General features: G+C 47.6%; 1 protein-coding gene across 2 annotated transcripts in view; it reads left to right on the top strand.

Moving 5' to 3' along the window:
• The window catches only part of PSMC3IP (PSMC3 interacting protein), a 330,428-nt gene extending 308,022 nt beyond the window's left edge, over positions 1-22,406 (top strand). For both annotated transcript variants that reach the window (XM_077459441.1, XM_077459440.1), the window contains one exon: positions 22,305-22,406. In XM_077459441.1, coding sequence (XP_077315567.1) covers positions 22,305-22,361 — 57 coding nt within the window. In that variant the 3' untranslated portion in view covers positions 22,362-22,406. The remainder of the gene's footprint in view (positions 1-22,304) is intronic.
• Positions 22,407-23,375: the final 969 nt, after the last annotated feature.

Raw genomic sequence — 23,375 nt, 5'->3', positions numbered from 1 at the left:
GTTACGCCTGCGCCCCCTGTTATCAAGGTCTTCCATGTGCCTATGCATGTCCATAAGATGCTGGGTGTGTACACTGGAGACCTGCTGCACTTGTTGTATGGCTGCTCCATGTGTCATGGCTGCGGCCTCCACCCGCTCCACCCTAGAAGCCACTGCCCTGATGTCTGACCTGAGATCAGATATGGCCGCAAAGAGTGTTCTTAATGTCCGTGGCCACCAGGTGTAAATCTGCTAGGTTCAGTGGGGGGGACTTCTGTGAGTGGAGCGTACCTGCCGCCGCGGAGGCTCCCTGGAAGTCCATTGGGGCAGCTGTAGTACTGCGCTCCGAGGTCTGGGATGCGGCCTGCATGTCTGCCGCTTGCGAGCGGAACATCGCCGGGATGTTGCGGCTGAGCTGCGTGGACGGGTCCTGCGCCGACCGGGAGGTGGAGGAGCTTCTCCCGGTCATTTTCTCTGATGTAGAGGAAAGTTCTTCTCGCTGATAGAAGCTATATAGGAGGCCTGGGCGGCGGAGCTCTCGGACTATGCTGCCATCGTCCTCCGGTGCCAGGCCACGCCCCCCGTATCTGATTTATTTTGATAAGTTCATATACAAGGCATGGGGAAGCCCGCGCAATGGACCTTGAGGAGAGCCTTATTAAAAAATGGTTGGCTCCTCCGGTCGTGGACCCCCCAGTATCCAGGTTAAACAAAGTAACCACAATCCCGGTAGAGGGGACTCCTGCCTTTTAAGGACGTTACCGACAGGAAGGCCAAGGCAGTAGCCCGTTCCTTGTTTACGACCAGTACTGGCCACAGCACTTGTGTCGCAGACACTTACTGAATGGGAAAAACCTTTGCACCGCGAATTGGAGAAGCAGCAGGCTACTACTGTCTGCGTGAAACTAGCAGATCAGTTAGTGCATGGCCTTAAGTACGTTTGTGACGCAGCCCTGGATACGCTTCCTTTGCTGTCCAGGGCTTCAGTGTCAGCAGTAGTGCTGCGGCGCCTGATTTGGCTAAAGTGCTACCCTTCTTTGGTGAGCGGCTCTTTGGAGCCTTGTTTGATGACATTATTAAGAATGTCACAGGTGGGAAGAGCACCTTGCTCCCACAGGCCAGGAAGAGTAAGGAGCCACGCCGCAGGCAAGGGCCCTCATTTTCCGCTCAGAAGAGGCTTTTTCGTCCGTCTGGGACTTTGGCTAAATGCTCCCAGTCCAACAGGTGAACCTCAAAAGCGTCCCTGGAACCGCAAGCCTGTGAGCAAAAGTGCTACCGCATGAAGGTTTGCCCGCCCGTCTCTCGGGTGGGGGGTCGCCTTCGGGAGTTTGCAGCCCGGTGGGCCTCTTGGCTGTCCGACCAATGGGTCTGCGAACTGATTTCCTCTGGCTAAAAGATAGTTTCTCTCTTGGCCACCAAACAGATTCTTTCCTTCCAGCATACCCTTACTTCCGGCTCGCCGGGAGACCCTATTGGGGATAGCAAGGGACCTGCTAAGCCGCGGGGTGATAGTGCCTGTTCCGGACTCGGAAAGGTTCCTGGGGTTCTACTCCAATCTGTCTGTAGTCCCCAAAAAGGAAGGAGTACGTCCAATCTTGGACCTGAAAGCCCTCAATTGCTTTGTAAAGTATAGAGGTTCAGAATGGAATCAGTTCGCTCAGCAGTCGCTGCACTCCATCAAGGGAACTCCCTGGTGTCTTTGGACATCCAGGATGAGTACCTGCACATATCCATCTGCCTCAGGCATCAAAGTTTTTTGTTATATGCAGTGGGGGATGCCCACTACCAGTTTGTGGCTCTCCCTTTTGGCTTGGCATCGACACCCGAGTCTTTACCAAGGTATTGGCTCCAATTTTGACACTGTTGCAACAACGCAAGATCGTAATCGTAGGTTACCTAGATCTCCTCCTGAGAGCAGCTTCCGCCTCAGAATTAAAGGAGAATGTGGCGATCACCATGCAAACCCTGCAGGAATTTCGGTGGCTGTTGAACCTCAAAAAGAGGGTGCTTATACAGGCTTGGAGTACCTAGGCTTACTGCTGGGCAGGTGGTCATCGCTGAGCTTCTGCAGTCGAGTCCTGGGCCTCATGGTGGCCTCCTTCGAGGTGGTACCATACGCCCAGTTTCACAGCAGAGTCTTGCAGAAGGAGATATTGACAAAATGGGACAAATCTCCTTTATCCCTGAATCGGCAGATTCGGGTGAACCAGTCAGTTAGGGACTCCCTACTCTGGTGGCTGAGGTCCCCGGCATTTCAGTGCAGGAAGTCGTTCCTACCTCTACATTGGACAGTGATCACAACAGACGCCAGTCTGACCGGGTGGGGTGGAGTACTGGGAGTACAGTCGATGTGCTTGAGCTCAGAGCGATCATGGTCGACGAGACTAAGAGGGCGTCCGATCAGGATCCAGTCAGACAACGCCACAGCAGTGGCATATGTCAACCATCAAGGAGGAAAAAGAAGCTTGGCTGCAGCACGGGAGGTTGCTCACATCCTTCAGTGGGCAGAGCGACATGTACCAGCCTTGTCGGCCATTTACATCCCGGGAGTAGGAAACTGGCAGGCGGACTACCTAAGTCACCAGATGCTGGACCCAGGAGAATGGGCGTTGCATCTGGAGGTGTTCAGGCTGCTGTGCCTGTGGTGGGGCACACCAGACGTGGATCTCCTGGCCACTCAGCTCAATCGGAAGGTGCCGAGATTCATATCCAGGACAAACGATCCTTGGGCGGACGTGTTGGTGGCTCCATGGGATCAGTACCGACTGATCTACGCTTTTCCTCCTCTAAAACTGATACCACGTCTGCTCCGCAGAGTGGAGGCCGAGGGGATTCCAGTGATACTAATTTCCCTCGGCGTCCCTGGTACGCCGACCTAGTACGCCTGGTTGCGGACGCTCCCTGGTGACTACTGTTGCGAGAAGCCCTTCTGTGTCGAGGTCCGATTCACCATCCTGTTTTACCATTGCTGGTTTTAACGGCATGGCTGTTGAGAGCCAGGTGCTGAGGGACCGAGGCCTGTCGGATTATGTTGAGGGCGCGAAAATCTTCTTCTCAGAAGATATACCATCGTACCTGGAAGGCCGACATCTGCATGTGTGAAGAGAAGGGGTGGCGCCGCGCACCTATTCCGTTTCCAGGATCCTGCTGTTCCTACAGCGAGGAGTAGACCATAAATTGGCTTTAAGCACCATTAAGGTCCACCTTTGCCCCCATGGGATCTGAAACTGGTGCTATCGGCACTTCAGAAACCGCCGTTTGAGAACATCAGGGAAAATCCCTTGTTCACTTTCTCAGAAAGTCGTCTTCCTAGTGGCCATTACCGCGGCCAGGAGGGTTTCAGAACATGGGCGGCCTTGCCTTGAAAGTCGCCCTATCTGGTTATCCATAAGGATAAGGTGGTGTTGCGTCCGCAACCTTATTTTCTGCCAAAGTTGGTTTCAGCGTTTCACATCAATGAAGACATTGTGTTACCATCTCTGTGTCCTAAACAGACACATCCCAAGGAGGTGGCCCTTCATTCCCTGGACGTGGTCCGGGCTCTAAGGGTATATTTGTCTGCCACGGCTCCCTTTCGGAAGTCAGACTCTGTTTGTTTCGGTAGCTGGTCCGAAAAAAAGGTATGGCAATCTCGTCGGCCACCATTTCTAGGTGGATTAGACAGATTGTGGTAGGTGCCCCCCTTTCCTGTCACGGCCCATTCCACCAGGGCAATTGGAACCTCTTGGGCTTTCCGACATCACGCGTCAGTCTCTCAAGTGTGTAAGGCGGCGACACCAAATTCTACAAAGTGGATGTAAGCGCATCTTCGGATGCATGCTTTGGCTGCAAAGTTCTGCAGGCGGCCGTGTGATGTTACAATTCTGCACTCTTTCCTGTTTTAAAAGAACAGTTATTTTTGACTGTTGCACTGTTGCATTTGTTGACCGCAAGTTCTGATGCGGTTAGTTAAGAGATGGTGACTCCTCTGTTAGGGAGCACCATTGGTTGTGTGTGAAATTGTATTGCTGTTCCCACCCTTCGTTATGACACTGGGGACGTCCCTATGGTCAAGATTACTGGGCTGTGTCAGTCAGTGAACGAAAGAGAAAATAGGATTTTTGTACACACCGTAAAATCCTTTTCTCTGAAGTTCACTGACTGGCACGGCACCCTCCCCTCCTATTGGTTTACGTTATACTGCCTGTTAACATGCTGAGCTGCAGGAAGCAGGCTGAGGGGTTATTACCAGAGGGACAGCCCCCTGGGCAGAACTGTAAAGTTCTGTTGTTTTTCACATGTATTACATGTTTTGCCTAGTCCTCTCCTGAAGGTGGCGTAATAACCCTACGGTCAAGATTACTGGAGCTGCGTCAGTCAGTGAACTTCAGAGAAAACGATTTTTTACAGTGAGTACAAAAATCCTCTTTTATAGATGTTTGGGGAATATTTATTATAGCAAAAAGTAAAAAATGTGTTTTCTTCAAAATTGTCACTCTTTTTTTAGCACAAAAAATAAAAACCGCAGGGGTGATCAAATACCACCAAAAGAGAGCTCTATTTGTGGGAAAAAAAGACGTCAATTTTGTTTGGGAGCAAACAGTGCCGAATCGCAAAAAAGTGGTCTGGTCATTGGCCAGCAAAATGGTCCAGTCTGAAAGTCAAATCAAAATGAAGCCTGAGATATCATATAGGAAAAAAAACATGCACCAATATAAAACTCGGGAATATTCACAAATGCCAGGAGCCTAAAATGGAGGCACTGTACCTGCTACTACACAAGGAGTATGTGGACTTTATGGCAATATCAGAAACTTGGTTTGACAGCTCACATGACTGGCTGGCAAACATCCAGGGGATATTCCTTGTATCAGAGAGACAAGAGGGGGGGAGGGCTGAGGAGAGGGGGGGAGGGTGTGTCTACATATCAGGAATGATTTATGGGTAGAAGAGGGAAATTACATCAGTCATGTGGGGAGATGAAGTCCATATGGGTGGAACTCCAAAGGTGGAAGAAAGCTGGAAATTACTAGTGGGGGGTATTTTACAGGTCCCCCCAACCTGAGGGATGAGGTGGAGTTGGATCTCCTTTCACAATTGGAAATGGCAGCAATGCAGGAAATGTCATCATAATGGGGGACTTCAACTATCTGGACATTGACCAGGGGGGACAGCCCACTCCTTAAAGGCCCGCCCTTTCTTAAATGTTAACACATTCCTAGATCTTTTACTTACAAATGATGCAGATGTAAAAATTTAGGACAACTTGGGAACTAGCGACCACAGGATTATTACATTCCGCATAAATCATAGGAAAGAAAGACATGAGGGGAGTACAAAAACACTGAATTTCAAAAGAGCCAACTTCTAACCTGTGCTTAAAGTGGTTGTAAACCCTTACAAACCACTTTGACCTACAGGTAAGCCTAGATTAAGGCTTACCTGTAGGTCCAAGCAATATCTCCTAAACCTATATGGTTTAGGAGATATTTGCCCGAAAACGGGCACCGCTGTCTACGGCGCATGCGCCTTAGACAGCGGCGCACTGAGCGCGGCATTCTCAGCGACGGAGCTGCCGCGCGCGTCGGCTCCCGTGCGCATGCGCGGGAGTGACGTCTTTGCGGCTTCGCCGAATGACAGCGGCGGAGCTGCGAGACCGCACCAACAAGATGGATGCGGCGGACTACAGGGGACAGCGGCGACTTCGCTGGCTCCTGTGTCAGGTAAGTGACACATAATGGACTACTATGCGATGCATAGTAGTCCATTATGCTTTGCCTTTGCAGGGAATGAAAGAGGAAGTAAACTTATCAGAGTTTACTTCCTCTTTAATGCTGCAGGATATTAAGTGGGACCAGATTCTTGAAACGAACACAGGAAAAATGGGAATGCTTTAAAATGTATCACTGAGGTGCATTCCAAGGGCTAATAAATATAGAAGAAAAAAGGTTTAACCTTGGTGGCTGAACCAAAAAGTAAAATGTCCTATGAAGGACAAATAAAAATCCTATTTTCTCTTATGTTCACCGACTGACACAGCTCCTCTCTTAGCCATTGGGTTGTTATGCCACCTTTAGGAGAAGACTAGGCATAACGTTATGAAAAACACAGAACTTTTAGTTCCGCCCAAGGGGCGGTCCCTTAGGTAACCAGCCCCCAGCCTGCCATGCAGCCTCAGTTTTATTTTGCCTAGTGAAGGAGAAGGAGCTAGGAACCCTGCGGGCCCATCGTTCTGTGTTTTTTTTTTTTTTCTGCAGAAGCTTTGCTTTTTGCGCAAGACTAAAGATCCTGTGATCTGCTATCAGCAGCCGGCTGGGTGACAGGCTGGATACTGTTATCCTCGTAGTTTCCCCAGCCTGGCCAGTGAGCGTGTGCAGACCAGAGCTACGCGCTGGGTCGGCCACGACGTTCCATCTGCTCCAGAGGTGGTTGTGAGATTTAATGCTCCGGGGCGCACATATGACCGGGCTACTGATGCCTGCGTCGGTGTGCCGTGGCCAGCAGCCATCCTGTACTGATCGGAGAGTGGGTCTGTGATGGAATGTGTCCCAGCTCTGTAGGACTGGTAAGTACAGCTCTCCCTGCCTCGGGGGGCTGAGCAGCTGGGCATTCCCTGGGAGGTAGATTCGGGGTTCCCTCACCTCCCTCTCTTTTCTCCCTGCCCCTATCTTCCCCCCCCCTCCCTGTGGGGGATGCTGCATGTGGCTGCTGAGCGGTGTGCGTGTCATGTGCAGGGGCTCTCCGGGGAGACTCTCACCTGGGGGGGGGGGGGGGGGGCTGCGCTGGCTGGCTGTGCTCTGATGTGTTCTTCTCTCCCTGGGGGGTGTCTGGTGAGGTTGTGTCTTTGATCACTGCAGCACTGTTCACCGCCATGCTCTGTCACTGTCCCTCAGTGGCCATCTTTGGTGAGGGCAAGGAGCCGCATGCTTTCCTGTTGCTGCAACCATTTTCCCTGTGTTTTTCTGTCCTTTATACTGGATGCTCGGCAGCCATTTTATTGAAGCCTGAGCATGTTTTTTGGTCAGTCTCAAGGAGCAGCATGCTGTCCTGTAGTCTGGCGGCCGTTTTTGCTGTGTTTATGTCCTTTATACTGGATGCTCGGCGGCCATATCCTTGGAGCTTGAACGCATCGTAGATTGGTTTCAGCACCACAAGCAGCAGCTCTGGATGACACAGTGCGATCTCCTATGCACCTGGGAGCTGACAAGGGACACAGGCACTACTAGCTAGACAGCGCAGAACCAGTCAGGGTGGTGAGTCCTGCAGGAAGAGCCCCTCAGCCAGCAGCGGTTAGGAAGGTGGGACCATCGCTGTCCTAAGTCCCCATCAGGTGGCAGACAGGGTAGGGTCAGCATGGCTTCAGAAACTGTTTTTTTTCCCTGAAATCCAGGCAATTGCACGGAGCGGCCTGAAGAAGGAAGATGATGAAAGAAGACTTTAATGAAGGAATTTGTCAAAAACTCTCTTGTCATTTTTAACACTTTTGTCACTTTTTTGGTGAAATGGTAGGGGGTACTTTTGTACCCCCTTACAATTTCACACGGTGGGAAGCCGGAATATGGGGGTCCCCTTGTGAAAGGGGGCTTCCAGATTCTGATAAGCCCCCCGCCCACAGACTCCCACAACCACCGGCCAGGGTTGTGGAGATGAGGCCTTTGTCCTCATCAACATGGGGACAAGGTGCTTTGGGGGGGGACCCCAAAGCATCCTCCCAATGTTGAGGGCATGTGGCTTGGTAAGGTTCAGGAGGGGGGGCCGCTCTCTCCCCTTTTCCTGCGGCCTGCCAGGTTGCGTGCTCGGATAAGGATCTGGTATGGATTTTTTTTTTCGGAAAAACCAACTTTATTAAGTGTATGCAATGTACAAACACATTTTACGGCAAACATTCGTACATATGTATTACAGCAATGGTACAACAATAACACAAACTACATTTTATATCATTCGCTTTACCCAAGCAACCTCTTATTCCGCAGTGCAGCAGGGGACAGTGTAGCCGTTAACTCGTTCCTTCACCCACTCCCCAGCCCTCCCTCCTCCTAAACAGGTCTTTCCCGTGTTCAATAGCCCTCAACCAGGTAATCCAAATGGCTCTATATGTGCATCTCTACTTATACCCCTCTCACACACAGGTTTCCCCATCTCCCAGCCATCTATCCCAGACTTTGGAAAATTTTTGTACACACCCCCTATGTTGATATATTAGTTTTTTAAATGTTAGAGTATTATTTATATCTCTTTTCCAGTCACCAACAGTTGGGGTGGAACTCCTCATCCACACTCGAGCTATGGCCTTCCTGGCCGCAAACAGGGTTTCATGTAGAAATGTAGCCTGATGTCTGTCAATTTCAGAGTCTGGCAACAGTCCCAGAATACACATTTTTGGGTCCGGAGTCACTGGCGAGCCCATTACATCATGCAAGAATAGAACCACTTGCAACCAATATGGCCGTAGGGTGCCACATTCCCATATTAAGTGAAAGAATGTACCAGCGTCATGGCCACATGTGGGACAATTACGTGAATGATTTGGTCTGAATTTGGCCAGTCTCCGAGGCGTCAGGTATGCTCGGTGTATAATATAGAGTTGCGTTAACCTATCCGAGAGCCTGGGTGACATCTTCGACACGTTCTCCAGGATTTCATCCCAGTCATCGTCCGTAATGTCACCCAGGTCTGCCTCCCATTCCGCCTTAGCTTTCCGGATTACCACTACCGCCTTGGGGAGACGGAGCGTAGAGTATAGATTGGAGATACGTTTTTTAGAGTCAGCGTCCAGGATTATGTCAATGATTGGAGGTCGGGTTAAGGAGGGCTCCATGCGCCGAAATTGGGTTCTGAGTGCATGACGCATTTGGAAATAGCTAAAGCAGAGCCGACGCGGCAGTGAAAATTCCTCCTGAAGGGAGCGAAATGGTTTGGGTCCCAGTTCTGTCATAACTTGGTGGAGATATATCACCCCATAGGAGGCCCACAGTCCCGCATCTGGCAATCGCTGCAGCTCTGCCAAATTACTATTAGCCCAGAGCGGAGTGTGTGAGTGCACATGCCCCATGTGTAATTTCCTTAAGGCCGTTTCCCAGGTTTTTTGGTGGTGTGCGAGCATGCCTTCATTATACCTGTCGGTCCTCCTGTGTATCTGGCCTCCCCTGAAAATTGCCTGGAGTGGAGTTACTAAGGGATTTCCCGGACTGCCCCCCACCAGGGCTCAATACCTAGGTGCCTCTATTGTGTGGAGATAATGTAAGTGGGACAGTTGTGCCGCAAGATAATATTCCTGCAGATCGGGAAGTGAGGCTCCCCCCCATATTGGTGGGGTTTTTAAGAGTTATCCATGCCAATTTGTGTCATCCATGCCCCCAAACAAAAGTGTTTATTATGCTCTCCATTTTTTTGAATATTCTAAGTGGAATGCGCAAAGGGGCGTGCCAGATCATGTATAAAATTTTGGGCAAGAGCACCATTTTCACTAAATTAATCCTGTCCATTACCCCGAGTGGCAATTTGGCCCAGTTCTGCGTTTTAAGTTTAATCAGCGTGAATAGAGGCTCTATATTGTAAGAACAGTAGTCCCTCAGATTCCTGGTGACCTGCACCCCCAAGTACTTAATTACCTCCACTCTGGTCAATGGAAGTTCCGGGATATTCTGAGGTGGTGGGAAATGGTCTATTGTGAGAATTTGGGACTTGTCCCAGTTCATGGGGAGCCCCGAATAGTCACCCATTCGTTCAATGATAGTGCTGCCTGAAGAGACCGCCCCTGATCTGCCAGATACAGTAGTGTGTCGTCTGCATATAGTCCTATTTTGTCCAGGGTGTTGCCAATGCGCAGACCCTCTATGTCCGGGGACGCCCTAATCCTTATAGCTAACGGCTCCGCTGCCAAAGCGTACAGAAGAGGGGACAGGGGGCACCCCTGTCTAGTTCCTCTCTCTAGGGGAAATTGCTCCAATAGCCTGCCATTAACAAAGACTCTGGCTTTCGGCGATTGGTAAAGGATGCGCACCCACTTTCGGAAGTTAAGTCCAAATCCGTAGCACTTCAGGCACTCTAATAAATAGGGCCATTCTACCGAGTCAAATGCCTTTGCTGTATCTAAGGCAACTATGACTCGTGATCCCGAATTATCATGGCTTGCCTGAATGTTCATGAACAATCGTCTAATATTCATGGCAGTATTCCTCCCCGGCATAAACCCGGTTTGGTCTGGGTGTATGAGAGAGATTATAACTCGATTTAGTCTAGTGGCCAAGATCTTCGTCAGAATCTTGATATCCACTTGTAAGAGGGAGATAGGTCTATAAGATCCTGGGAAGTCAGGGTCTTTCCCTGGTTTGGGGAGCACTATAATTTGCGCCTCCCACATGGACGGGGGGCAAGGTCTCGTCACTAAATATATTGTGGTAGAGCTTCATCAAGTTAGGGGTAAGGACTTCTGAAAAGGTCGAATAAAATTCTAGGGGTAAGCCATCCAGCCCTGGGGCCTTGGACTTAGCCAGCTGCGACACCGCCTCAGCCACCTCCTCGTCATTTATGGGGGCTTCCAGCATTCTAATTTGATCAACATTAAGCCTTGGGAAATCTATGGTGTGCAATTCTTCCTGTATGTCCTGGTTTGTGCATGTGAGGTGAGTTTTATACAGTTCCCGGTAGAAGTTCCTGAACATTTCTGCCACCAAGGCTGGATCCGTGACCCTCTCACCCGGGACGTCAACAAGGATACTACCACCGGGGGTCTGTCATTCAGGTTCGTAAGATATGCTAGCAGTTTTCCGGCTCTCTCCCCGTGTTCATACACCCGTTGCCTACTGAAAAATATGTGTTGTTTAGCTTTTTCCAGAAGCAACTGGGAGACCAGTCTAGATTGCATCTTAACCTGTCGCAAATTGTCAACGGTAGGGTCAGTATTATGTGTCAGTTCTAACTCCTGCAGTCTGGACGTTGAGAGCTGCACGGCAAGGCCAGCCGACCGTTTAAGCCGGTCGATTTTCCTGGACAGCAGCCCACGGGCGTGTTCTTTGAACCCATCCCAGTCCGATGGAGTAGTATAGTTGGTACCAGACTCACATAGTATATGGCGTAGCTCACCCGCTATGGCCTCCACATCCGGCAGGTTGGAAAACCAGAAAGGGTTCAGCCTCCAGACTTGGCCGGACACCGATCCCGAAACCGAGATAGTCGCCCAACATGGGGAATGGTCGGAGAGGGCCCGTGGCGCAAACCCTGACCCCCTCACCCGAGGCAGTAGCGCGCTCGAAATTAGAATTAGGTCTATCCTAGACATCGTGTGGTGACTAGCCGAGTGACACGTGTACGCTCTCGTGTGTGGATGTTGATGGCGCCAAACATCTGTCAATGCAAATTCTGACACCAGTTTGCCGAACCGGGTAAGTTTGACCGTCCACCAGTTGAGTCTCCCCCCCGGTCTGTCCAGAACCGGATGCATGGTCATGTTGAAGTCCCCCATCCACACCGCCAGCACCGAGGGGTTCTGTGCCATAAATGCCAGCCCCCTCGTAATCACCACAAATGTAAATGGGAGAGGAACATAACAAGCCAGGATTAGAAGCGGGCTCCCTCCCACCAGGACGTGCATAAACACAAACCTGCCCTGCTGGTCTGATTCCATTGCTATTAGTTCAAAAGGGGTCCTCTTAGCTACCAGTACCGAGACTCCCCTGGACTGGCTAGTGTGGGTGCTGTGGAACACCCAACCCACCCAGGGTTGTCTCAGGGCCGCCTGGAGGTGTCCTGTGATATGTGTCTCTACCAGGGCTGTGATATCAGCCTTTTGCGTCTTGAGGAAGTTCAGGGCTGCGGTTGTTTTAATCTTATTACATAGCCCCCTTACATTCCAAGTCATAAACTTCACGGATGCCATATTCCTTTCTGAAAAAGATAGAAGCAGCCGAAGCGGTACCAAGGCAGTCTACCCGGGAGTAGGGCAAAACGCTCACCACTCCCCAGTCTTACATACCAATGGCCCGATCCCCCACCCACAAGTAGTTTGCACAGTAACCAGCATACAATAAAGCGGTGTTTTCCTTGAAAAGTATAACAGAACAGTTGAACCATTCCCCTCCCACCCAGCTCTACACCTTCCCCAACATGGTGAAAGCATTCCTTCCCCAACCATAACCCCGGCACACATCTTCCAGTTTGACAACATAACTGGAGGTACAGCATACAGAACATTACTGTGTTAGGCACACCAGGGTAAGAACAGTCCTCTAGAGGCACCTTTACACACTGACAGGCAGTGGAGCCCCGCGGTGCGGCAGGGTCTAGTAAAACTTGTAGGCCCACTGCATGAACTCCCCTCGCCTATCTCAAAGTTCGAGTGCAAGACAGTTACAGGTCCAGCATTGCCATCCAGTCTTGTATAGCCCCGCTTGTAACAATATACGGTAAAAGAAGAAACGGAACAAGTGCGTGATGCAAGTCTCCTAGGAGCAACTTGTATAGCGTGGGAGACCATTCACGTCTCTCCAGCAGCCCGGGTATGAAGGGTGGTGTATTGCTCATGGGTAAGAGTCCCCAGGGCTCAATCCTCTCCCCCCCAACCCCCAATCCCCACGGGGTGGATTAAAAAGAAGAAAAGTCTTCAGGCAGAGTTTCAGTTCTCAGCACCCCCAGGGGAAAGCGTGTAACAGAGTTGTTCTCCCATACCAGCAGAGGGGGGGGGGGGTCTCCCCGAATTCAGATAGGAGAAGGTGAGGCTTGCAAACCAACAAGTATTTGTGAACTAAAGGCAGGCATACTCACGGACCTCCGGGCACTAGACAGGCCTACCCCGCTGGTCCAGCCAGGCTGTCACCGCCGCCGGATCCTCAAAAAACTGGACGCGGCCGTCCTCCACCCGCAGCCTAGCAGGGAATAGCATGGCGTACTTAAGGTGCTGTGCTCGTAGACGCTGCTTCACTTCTTGGAAAAGGGATCTCTTTCTTTGCACCTCTCCAGAGAAATCCGGGAAGACCGCTACTCTGGTGTTCTCCACTTGTATGTTACCCTTTTCTCTGGTGAGCCTCAGGATCTTGTCCCTATCGCGAAAATTCAGGAACTTCGCGATGAAGGTACGGGGAGGTGCTCCGGGTGGTGCGGGCTTCATGGGGATGCGGTGCGCGCGCTCCACCACAAACATCATGGAAAACTCTTCTCTGCCATATGATTTCACAAGGAGGGACTCCAAGTAGCCAGCAGGATCCGTGCCCTCTATTTTTTCCGGGAGTCCGATGAACCGGAGATTCTCCATGTCGTCCTGATGAGAGTGCAACATGTGTATCTGCCTCTGCATATCCTCCGCGGCGTGTCTCAGCGGGTGAAGGACGTCCTCTGCTGCCCCTATCCTCGTTTCAGCTTCGGTGACCCTGTCTCGCAGCTTCGACAGGTCCTGTCGGAGAAGGGATATGTCAGTCTTGACATCATCACTTTTGGCTGTCATAGTCCCCTGAAGTCCCGCGATCCCGTCCAGCACTTTGGCCGTGTCTGAGGCCTGGCACTCTGTGCCCGCGCACGTGTCCGCTCCATCTTCGGCCTGTCTGTCCGCTCCCGGTCGGCGAAATTGCGCTACTTTGTCCGCAGCTCCAGGGTTACGTTTGGTCGGCGACATCACTCCTAGTCACTCCACTGGTATGCGGGCAATCGTCCTGTAGTTTTAGGTTAAATGTCTATGCACAGGATGAAAACAGGAGTATCGGCGTACTGGAGCTCACTTACACCGCGTCCTACTCCATTGCCTGCCAGGCCACGTCCCGTCTGGTATGGATTTTGAGGGGGACCCCCACGGCATTTTTTTTTTTGTCGCGGGGTTCCCTTTAAAATCCATGCCAGACCTGAAGGGCCTGGTATGGAATTTCGGGAGACCCCCACGCAAGTCGAGAGGTGCGCCTGTTCAACTTATGCAAATTAATCTACGTGGATTGACATTTACTAAGATTTTGCCGGTGCACTGAACCAGAGCACTTGAATGGGCGCAAATACCGCTTGCGCATGCGCAGTGCATAAATTGACCTAGCGCAGTTCCAACTGTATTTGCAGGCGCAGCAAGCTTGCTCAGAGAAAGTTACTTTTCCGTTCTATTTTGGGCATGTTTGTTACTTGGACAGTCATATCTATACTTCCTCACATCATCCCCATAATATTGGCACTTCCAGCTTCTTGTAATTCTGAGGTGAAGATGCCGTGCGCCAGGTCTATAGTGGCGTACAGATCGTGGCTGCCCGTGCGCCGGCATGCTAATAGTAAATGGGAAATTGAGCTGTGTTACAGGCACAAATGCTTTGTGAATACGAAAACGGCCATTGCGCGTCGGCAGCAAATCATGGCGCAAACCTTTTGTAAATCAGCCCCATTGTGTTACCGTCTCTGTGTCCTAAGCTGACACATCCTAAGGAGGTGGCCCTCCATTCCCTGGACGTGGTTCGGGCTTTGAGGGTGTATTTGCCTTCCACGGCTCCCTTCTGGAAGTCAGACTCCCTATTTGTTTTGGTGGCTGGTCCGAAGAAAGGCATGGCGGTCTCGTCGGCCACCATTTCCAGGTGGATCAGACAGATTGTAGTACAAGCCTACGCCTTGAAGGGGCAGGTGCTCCCCTTTCCGGTCACGGCCCATTCCACAAGGGCAATCGGAACGTCTTGGGCCTTCCGACATCAAGCGTCTGTCGCTCAAGTGCGTAAAGCGGCGACCTGGTCGTCTGTTCACACCTTTAACAAATTCTACAAGGTAGATGTCAGTGCATCGGCTGATGCCTGTTTTGGCCTCAAAGTTTTGCAGGCGGCTGTATAGTTGCAATTGCACACATAATTTTTTCCTAGATTTTGGGTAAAAACACAGTACCTTTAAGTTAATGCACTGTTGCATTTGTTACCGCAGTTTTGTTGCGGTTTGAGGGTAGTGTCTCTCTGTTGAGGAGCACCCTGTTTTTTTGTGATGGTTATCTCACACACTGTCATTTTTGTGGGTAAAGTTTATACTAGTTCCCACATGGCATGATGGATAAAGTTTTTTATGCTGTTTTGGCTCTGCTTGGTGACGTCCCAATGGCTAAGAAAGGAGCTGTGTCTGTTGGTGAATATAAGAGAAAATAGGATTTTTTTTTTTTGTACTAAAATCCTTTTCTCTGTAATTCACAGACTGACACAGCACCCTCCCCTCCTATTTTTCTTTACGTTATACTGCTTGTTGCAGGCTGGGGGGTTGTTACCTAAGGGACCGCCCCTTGGGCAGAACTAAACGTTCTGTGTTTTTCATAACAGGTTATGCCTAGTCTTTTCCTAAAGGTGGCGTAACAACCCAATGGCTAAGAGAGGAGCCATGTCAGTCGGTGAATTACAGAGAAAAGGATTTTACGGCGAGTACAAAAAATCCTATTTTTTTATAACGGCATAACAGCTTACCTGTAAAATCCTTTTCTTTTGAAGTACATCACTGGACACAGAGCCATAGTAGTTATTATGTAGATTATAGGCCACCTTCAGGTGCTGGACACTGGCACACCCTAAACAGGAAGTTGCCTCCCTCTATAACCCCTCCCATCCTGGGAGTACCTCAGTTTTGTAGCAAAGCACTACACCTGCATACTAGAAAGAGGGGCGGGACTTGTGTCCCATGATGTACTTCAAAAGAAAAGGATTTTACAGGTAAGCTGTTATAAAAATCATATTTTCTTTAATTGTACATCGCAGGACACAGAGCCATAGTAGTTACTATGTGGGATGTCCCATAGCAATGCCAACTGAGGGGAGGGAGACGCAACAGAATTAGGGCAACATGAGACTAGAGGAGTGATACTGCTGCCTGCAGTACACTATGCCCAAAGGTGACATCATCATGCCTTTTTACATCTACCTGATAGAATCTGGTAAATATATGGATTGAAGACCAAGTTGTGGCCTTGCAAATTTGAGCCATGGAGGCTTAGTGATGCACTGCCCACAAATCTCACTAACAGCCCTAGAAGAGTGCATTTTGATTTGAGAGGGTGGAATCTACCTCTTTAAACCATAAGCTTGTCGAATCCATTTAGAAATCGTAGATTTCAATACTGCCTGTCCTCTTTTTAGGACCTTCAGGCAATATGAACAAAACATCAGTTTTCCCGATTCTGATCAGTTGCCTATAAGTAGACTGACTGCTCTCATCACATCAAGAGAATGTCATGTTTTTTCTTCCATAGAACAGGGTTATGAAAAAAATTAAGGTAAAAAGTTAGAATGAGGACGCAATACTACCTTATGCTTGTGAACAATAATAATATGGCTCTTTACAAAAAAGAACAGCCAATTCTGATACGCTTCATGCAGCAGATATGGTTACCAGAAAAAAATTTTCCTTGTCAAAAAGGACCAAGGCAATATGTTGTATCGGCTCAAAAAAAGGCTGTTTCTGTAATGCCAACAAAACTAAATTCAAGTCCCAAGGGTTCAGCGGTGACCTAACCGGAGATTAAGCCGTGTCACCTCAATAGCCACTGTTAAATTTAGCATTTGTAAGATAAGATTGCATACCAGACCTTTGCGAGAGAAGGTCTGGACGTGGTGGTAGGGTCCATGTGACCCCTACCACCATCCTTATGACCTCTGCATATCAAGATCTTCTGGACCACACTGGGGCCATAAGAGTCACCAACTTCCCTTCCTGCTTGATCCTACAAAGAAGTCATGAACACACGCAGAAAAGGAGGGAATGCATAAATCAGTAAAACTGATTCCATGGAAACACCAATGCACCTGTTCCGCATGTTAGCGGATCCTTTGTTCTTAACAAAGTTTTTTAAACTCTCTGTTGAACCTGGACGCAAACAGATCTACGTCTGGGATCCCCCATCTTTGACCTATTGTCAGAAAGATATCAGGGTGAAGGAACCAATCTCCCAGGAACAACTGCTGGCCACTCAAAATAGACCGCCTGCCAATTTTCTATCCCTAGAATGAAAAACTGCTGACAGGCAAGGTACATTGTTTTCTGCCCAAGATAGGATATGATTCACCTTTCTCTGGGCTGCACAACTTCTTGTGCTTCCTTGGTGATTTCTTTAGGCCACTGCTGTGGCATTGTCAGATTGTATTCTGACACTATAGCTCCGTAAATTAAATGTCCAGGCCCTCAGGACCAAGCACTCTGCTTGAATATGTAGAATGTTAATTGACAAGGTGATTTCTGATCTGGACCACTTCTCTTGGACAGTTATCTCTTCCAGGACTGCTCCCCAACCTAAAAATGGTTGGCATACCCTTGATTTCGCAGAGACTGCCAGTACTTATGATTGGTGCCGGGCTTATGGGATGGGTGGTTGTCTTCTCTTCTAATTTCTACCCTGCTTCTTTTTTTTTTTTTATTCCTGTCTTTTCTCAACCTTTTCAATATAGCTTTCTTTTCCTCCATTGGTTAATGCGCCTTTATACAGGCTAGATTCTGTTGCATTATCTGCGTAACACGATAATTCTGCATACTGCCAATGGTTGTAAGCTGTGCACGCCTGCATCAAACTATGCCATTGCCCAAAATGTTTGTTGATTATATGCCTGAAGTATTCTCATTAACTACAAAGTGTATTTTCCTGTATCTTTTGTTGGAAATTCCTTTTTTATTGAAAAAAGTTTGGCGTATGTTGTTAGTACTTCCCAGGTAACTGTAGGAAGGATTTTCCCCTTTTCAGATGTGTGGTTGTTAACCATAAACTGAGACTCCGGCGCACCTTTAAAGAAAATTGGAAAAACTAGAGCTTGAACCCTCTTGTTCCAAGCCGCTAAGATACTATTTTGAAGCAGATTCGAATGAGCATAATGAACCTTGAATGAAGTCACCATCTTTTCCTCATGCAACTGAATAAAAGGATTCATCTTGCTTCGACCACCTTTATCAGTTCCTTTTATGGCGCTGATCTTTACCTGGGTGTATCTATGAACAGACCCATAACCTCCTTAATGGTTTTAAAGAAGATTTCTCTAGGTTGAGAATCCAACTTGCGTATCCCAGGTAGTTGAATGTGGTGACCATACTTTGGTCTAAGTGGGCTACCAACCGGTCTATCAAGCCGATGGTCTAGGTAAACTATAATCATTATACCTTGGGCCCTTAATCTGCCTAGAGGAGGGGCCAGAATCTCTGTAAGCACTCAAGGTGCAGTAGGTAAACTGAAAAGCAGGGCTACAAACTGAAAATGAAGATTTTCTACCTTGAAGTAGATAATACTGGTGAGCGGGAAAATATGCCCACGGAGGTATGCACCCTTGATGTCGATTGATGTCAAAAGTTCTCCTCTTTGTAGGATGGAGACAACTGATTGGATTGACTCCATGCGAAAAACTGCGTATATCCAGGAACTGGTTTCGATTCTTGAGATCCATAATCTCTGCAGTCCGTCCTCATCCGATCTCCCATAGGGGAGAGCGGCGCTCTGACAGGTCTGTCCCTGCATGGAGAGATCCCTGCTGAGCAAGCAGATATCCACAAGGCGGATCAGTTTGGATCCGCCCCATGTGCAAGAGCCCTTAAACAGAAGATATAGCAGCATCAATTGCCTTTATCCTATGGAGGGAAAAAAACGTATTAAAGTGTGAAAAACTTTTTAGGAGGGATTATCTGGGTGATCCCACTCGGAATACATAAACTTTCCCAACAATGAATGGACAGGAAAAGCATACACAGCTTTGAGATGGCTTTAGTGAACCGAAAACAAGAAGTGGGCACTCGGTTAAGAGTACCATAAAAAGTGGAGCGGACCAATTTCACCCACAAAGTGAAGCTGATCCTTCCGCATATGACCCCTCAGAAGAGGAGTCCTCAGCCTGTTCACGGCCCCCTGAGAGAAAACCTCTTTTCCCGCCCCCCAGATCCTCAGTTTGAGGGTACTTGGTCAATGAAATGGAACCTGTTGCATTTTATCCCAATCTGGGATGTGATTAAAACCACTAACCTTTTTCCCATGCTATCATGGCTGAGAAAAAATCTTTTTTTTTTTTTATTCTTTTTTTTTTTTAGAATTATAGGCAGGGGCTGCAGTTTTGTAAACAGTTGCAAACATCCCATGGCCCCTGGAGGCTCACTCTGACCAGCCACCCCTCCCCCGCCCCCCCCCCCCCCCCTCTCAGGGGAGGATGCCATTGTAGAGATGAGTTTTAGGCTTTCAGAGATTGAGGGAGATCCTTTTAGCCCTCTTTTGAGGTGTTTCTACCTCCCCTTCTGACATTAGCCCCATGCATAAATGCAGGAGGTACTACCAGAAGAATCACATCCGCTGCTTTGAGCAATAATACAGGCGCTGCCATTAATTCTCAGCCTGATGCGAATAATAAATGTGTCAATAGGAATGCCTGTGTCACCAAACCTTTTACATGCTCCTCTTTGCTCTGGTGTCCCTCCGATAACTTGCAGCACCAAAACTTGAGCTTTTTAAACACACTCCTATGCCGAACGTTGGAGGCTGCCAATGCCGTGCTAAGCCCCGCCTCTTCTCTCTTTCCCGCGTGAGCCTCCGATCAGACAGGATCGGCTTGTGTATGAGGGAGGGATGGCAAGGAGATCTAGACAAGCCACCGTGCAGAGGCAGTAGGAAAAATGGAGCATGTAGTTTTTGTTTGTTAGCTTTCCCCTTTCCAGGCAGAGGGGGAGAGCTTTGTCAAGGTGGGGGGGGTGTCTGGTAGAGAACCCCCCCCCAAAAAAATTACAGGAGGTCTGCCTGCTAGCCAGAGGAAAAAAGCTTGCTGCTTCCTGACACAGCATGATCTCTGAGGAAAGCATGAGAAGGTACATGCTCTATACAGCCCCCAGTGGTGACTCTTAGGCATGACAACATTTTTTTATTTTATTTTTTTACCTTTCATAAGAAAATGTAAAAATTATTTAGAAAAACTCCACTTACCTTTCCCGCTGCAGGGTTTTCTGTGGTAAAACCAACAGACCCAATCTTCACCCTTCATGGTGGGTTCCATTAACAAACCTTCAGGAACCAGGGACTCTCGGGGAACCCACACTCCTGGCCCCGTAATAGCACCCCATCAGTAAAACTTTATGGCTGAAAATACCAAAGTACTCGATCCCGGGGTGCAGCTCTCTAAAAAGAGAAGCGTGACAGGCAAAACCTTGTTTCTTCGGACACAAGGACCATATACCATTCAATTCGGCCTAAAAGACACTTTGGATCCGGCTGCATAGCTGGCCCCAGGAAGGAATGCTTCAGTGGAGCTCAACACAGCACATCTTTACTCATGACCAACACCTTAAACACTGGCGAAAAAACTGAGGTACTCCCAGTATGGGATGGGGTTTTATAGGAGGGCAACTTCCTGTTTAGGGTGTGCCAGTGTCCAGCACCTGAAGGTGGTCTATAACCCACATAGCAACTACTATGACTCTGTGTTCTGCGATGTACAATTAAATAAATGGCCTTAAAAGTTCAAAGTGGAGGTGTCAGTGTCGGCATTCAAACAATACAAGGAACACAATCAGTGCTGCTAAAGAGACATATAGCGGATGAGAGTAAGACTAATCCTAAGAAGTTTTTTTAAATATATTAACGGTATATTAAAAGGTGAGGCGGGAACACACAGGCCCAATTAAGGATGAGGAAGGGAAGGTGGTTACAGATGACAAGGAGAAAGCAGTTGTGCTAAATGCTTTCTTCTCCTCAGTCTTTACACAAAAAAAGGAGGGGTATACCAACCATGACAGTATTGTTAGCCACAAGTGTAGATCCTGTGGTGTGCTGCTAACAGAGGTCAGTATCTGGAAAGGATTAGAAAAGCTTAAGATAAATAAATCCCCAGGACCTGAGAGTCCTTAAACTCAGGTTCTAGCCAGACTGCTTATTCCTAATCTTCATGGACAGCACACTGACTGGATTGGTACCAGCTGATTAGCGAAAAGCCAATGTGGTACCAATATTAAAAAACAAAACAAAAAGGCAGATATATTCCTGGGAACTATAGGCCTGTAAACTAATCGGATAAGGGACCATATCCAAGAATTTGCTCATGAAAATATCATTATCAGTACAGGATTACGAAAGATCGCTCCTACCAAACCAACCTATTAATCTTCTACGAGGAAGTGAGCTGCTATCTGGACAAAGGCTGGTGGATGTGGTGTATCTGGATTTTGCAAAAGCCTTTGATCTGGTCTGTAGACATGGATAGAAAACTGGCTACGGGGTGTTTCCAAAGGGTTGTGATACTCAGAATGGTCTAGATTGGTTAGTGGGACTTTTGTTCTTTTGTTTATAAATGATAGAGGATGGGATAAATAGCTTCATCTCAGTGTTTGCTGAAACAAAAATATGCAGGGCAATAACACAGCCCTAACTTTACAAGAGAAGCTGAATAAACAAACGAAGTGGGCTACTACATGGCAAATTAAGTTTAATACTGTTAAGTATAAGGTAATATTGGAGGGGAACAATTATAAACGTAAGTTACTCTTTAGGGGGAGCATTCCTAGGGGCTTCAAGGATGGAGAAGGATCTAGGGGTCCTAGTAGAAGACAGACTGAGCAATAGCATGCAGTGTCAATCTGCGGCTACCAAAGCCATCAGAATATTAACATGCATTAAAAGAGGAATTTACTCCAGATAAGATTCTGCTACATTATAAAACTCTGGTTCGGCCGTTTCTGGAGTATTCCATCCAGTTCTGGTCACCAATCCTCCAAAAGGATATGCTGGAGAGAGTCCAGAGAAGGGCAACTAAATTAATATGGGGACTGGAGGACCTTAAATATGGGGAACGACAATGAGCGCTAAATTTATTCTCCCTGGAGAAGATGTTCGAGGAGATATCACTTTTGCAATATTTGTATATTGCAATCAAAAGTATGAAAATTTTCAGTCCCAGGGAGTGTAAGAGGACACTGGGCACATATTGAGAACGAAGGAGAAGCCGCTTAACCTTACGATCCGTAGGGGGTTTTTCACTGTCAGGGCAGTAAGGATGTGGAATTCTCTTCCACATTCGGTGGTGTCAGCTGGAAGTATGGATAGTTTTAAAAGACTCTTGGATGTGCATATTAGCAAAAACATTATACAGGCATATGGTAAATGATTTTCCTACACAGGTTGAACAGGATGGACTATTGTCTTTATTCAACCTTACCAACTATGTTACTAAGTTGTGAACCCATACAGGCTTACTGGATTTTGTGGCAGGTTTGTTTTTCTATACTTGCATTTTTGTAAAGATAGGTAAATGTTCATGTATGGTGTTTTTGTTTTTTTGCCTTGATCCTATAATTCCTGCTTTTCAACTGCCATAAAGGTGGAATTTTATCTCTGCTTAAGAAAACGCTACCATTATTTAGAGTGTTGTGGCCTATTTGCCTTTCTATGCTACCTAACAATAGAAATTTTATTGCAGGAAGAAGTGGGTGTTGAAACAGATGAAGATCTCAATGTCACGCTGCCAGATATCTGACCACCTAGAATAAATTATACAGAACATTAAAAAATTCTTACAATAGTCTTTTTTTTTTTTTTTTTTTTAAAGTGTTTATCTTTATGAAATGACAAACCTTTCAGATCGTTTATTTCTAGAGCTATCTGCTATCCTTCTGAAAGTATCAGGAGTGTTATAATACTTTGTGAAATGTTCTCATAACTTTGAATTTGGCCCCTGCCTACCCTCAGCATATCAGAAACTTATTTGTAATGTTTTCCAGTGTTATCACTGCATTTCTGCTCAGGTTTTGTGGTAAAATCTCTGCTGTAGTCAATTTAATGCTTTTATCTGCGTGCAGTAATGCAACAACAAAGATTCACAGCAGAAGTGACACGTTGCAAAACTTTGGAATATGAGGTAGTGCATAGGACCCCTCCGCCTTGTTAAATGCTATATACCTATCAGCATGGTAAGATTGTAAAAATATACTGCTAAGCCTGACAGCTAAACCATCATCCACAGGAGTCTTCTCAATTCCTATAAGTGGTTCTGGAGTAGGCAAGGCTATAACTATGCAGATCTATCTGTCAATGCAAGGAACTTCCTTAATTTACTAAACACTCATTAATGTAAGGTTTAAAAACATGCTATGGGAGATTTCACCAAGTCAGATTCAGCGCTTCTTTAACCTCAAAATCCACAGGCATTAAAAAAAGTGATGTATCAATGATAATCAGGTAAATTCAGTTGCAGAGAGCCCTTATTTAAAAAAGAAAAGCCAGCCTCTTGGGAGAAACATTCTTGGGAGTGTGGTATGCACTCATGTAGCATACAGAAATGTGACTGATAGAGATCAATATGACATGGACATGGATTTTCCATTTTGCAAGTGTCATGGCAGGAATGATTCTCATAGGGTCCAGTAAACCTTGCCCTTACCTAGAGCAGATGGCACTCAGGCACAGTGCCAGGAATTTTGTTGAAATTAATTTTAGACTAATATATTGTAAATATTTCACAACGATGTAAGTTAAAATGTTAAAACATTCA

Source organism: Lithobates pipiens, unplaced genomic scaffold (assembly GCF_037356315.1).
Source record: "Lithobates pipiens isolate NorthernLeopardFrog02 unplaced genomic scaffold, aLitPip1_a1.2 Scaffold_28, whole genome shotgun sequence".
NCBI lineage: Eukaryota > Metazoa > Chordata > Amphibia > Anura > Ranidae > Lithobates > Lithobates pipiens.
This window is presented reverse-complemented; position numbering and strand designations above follow the sequence as displayed.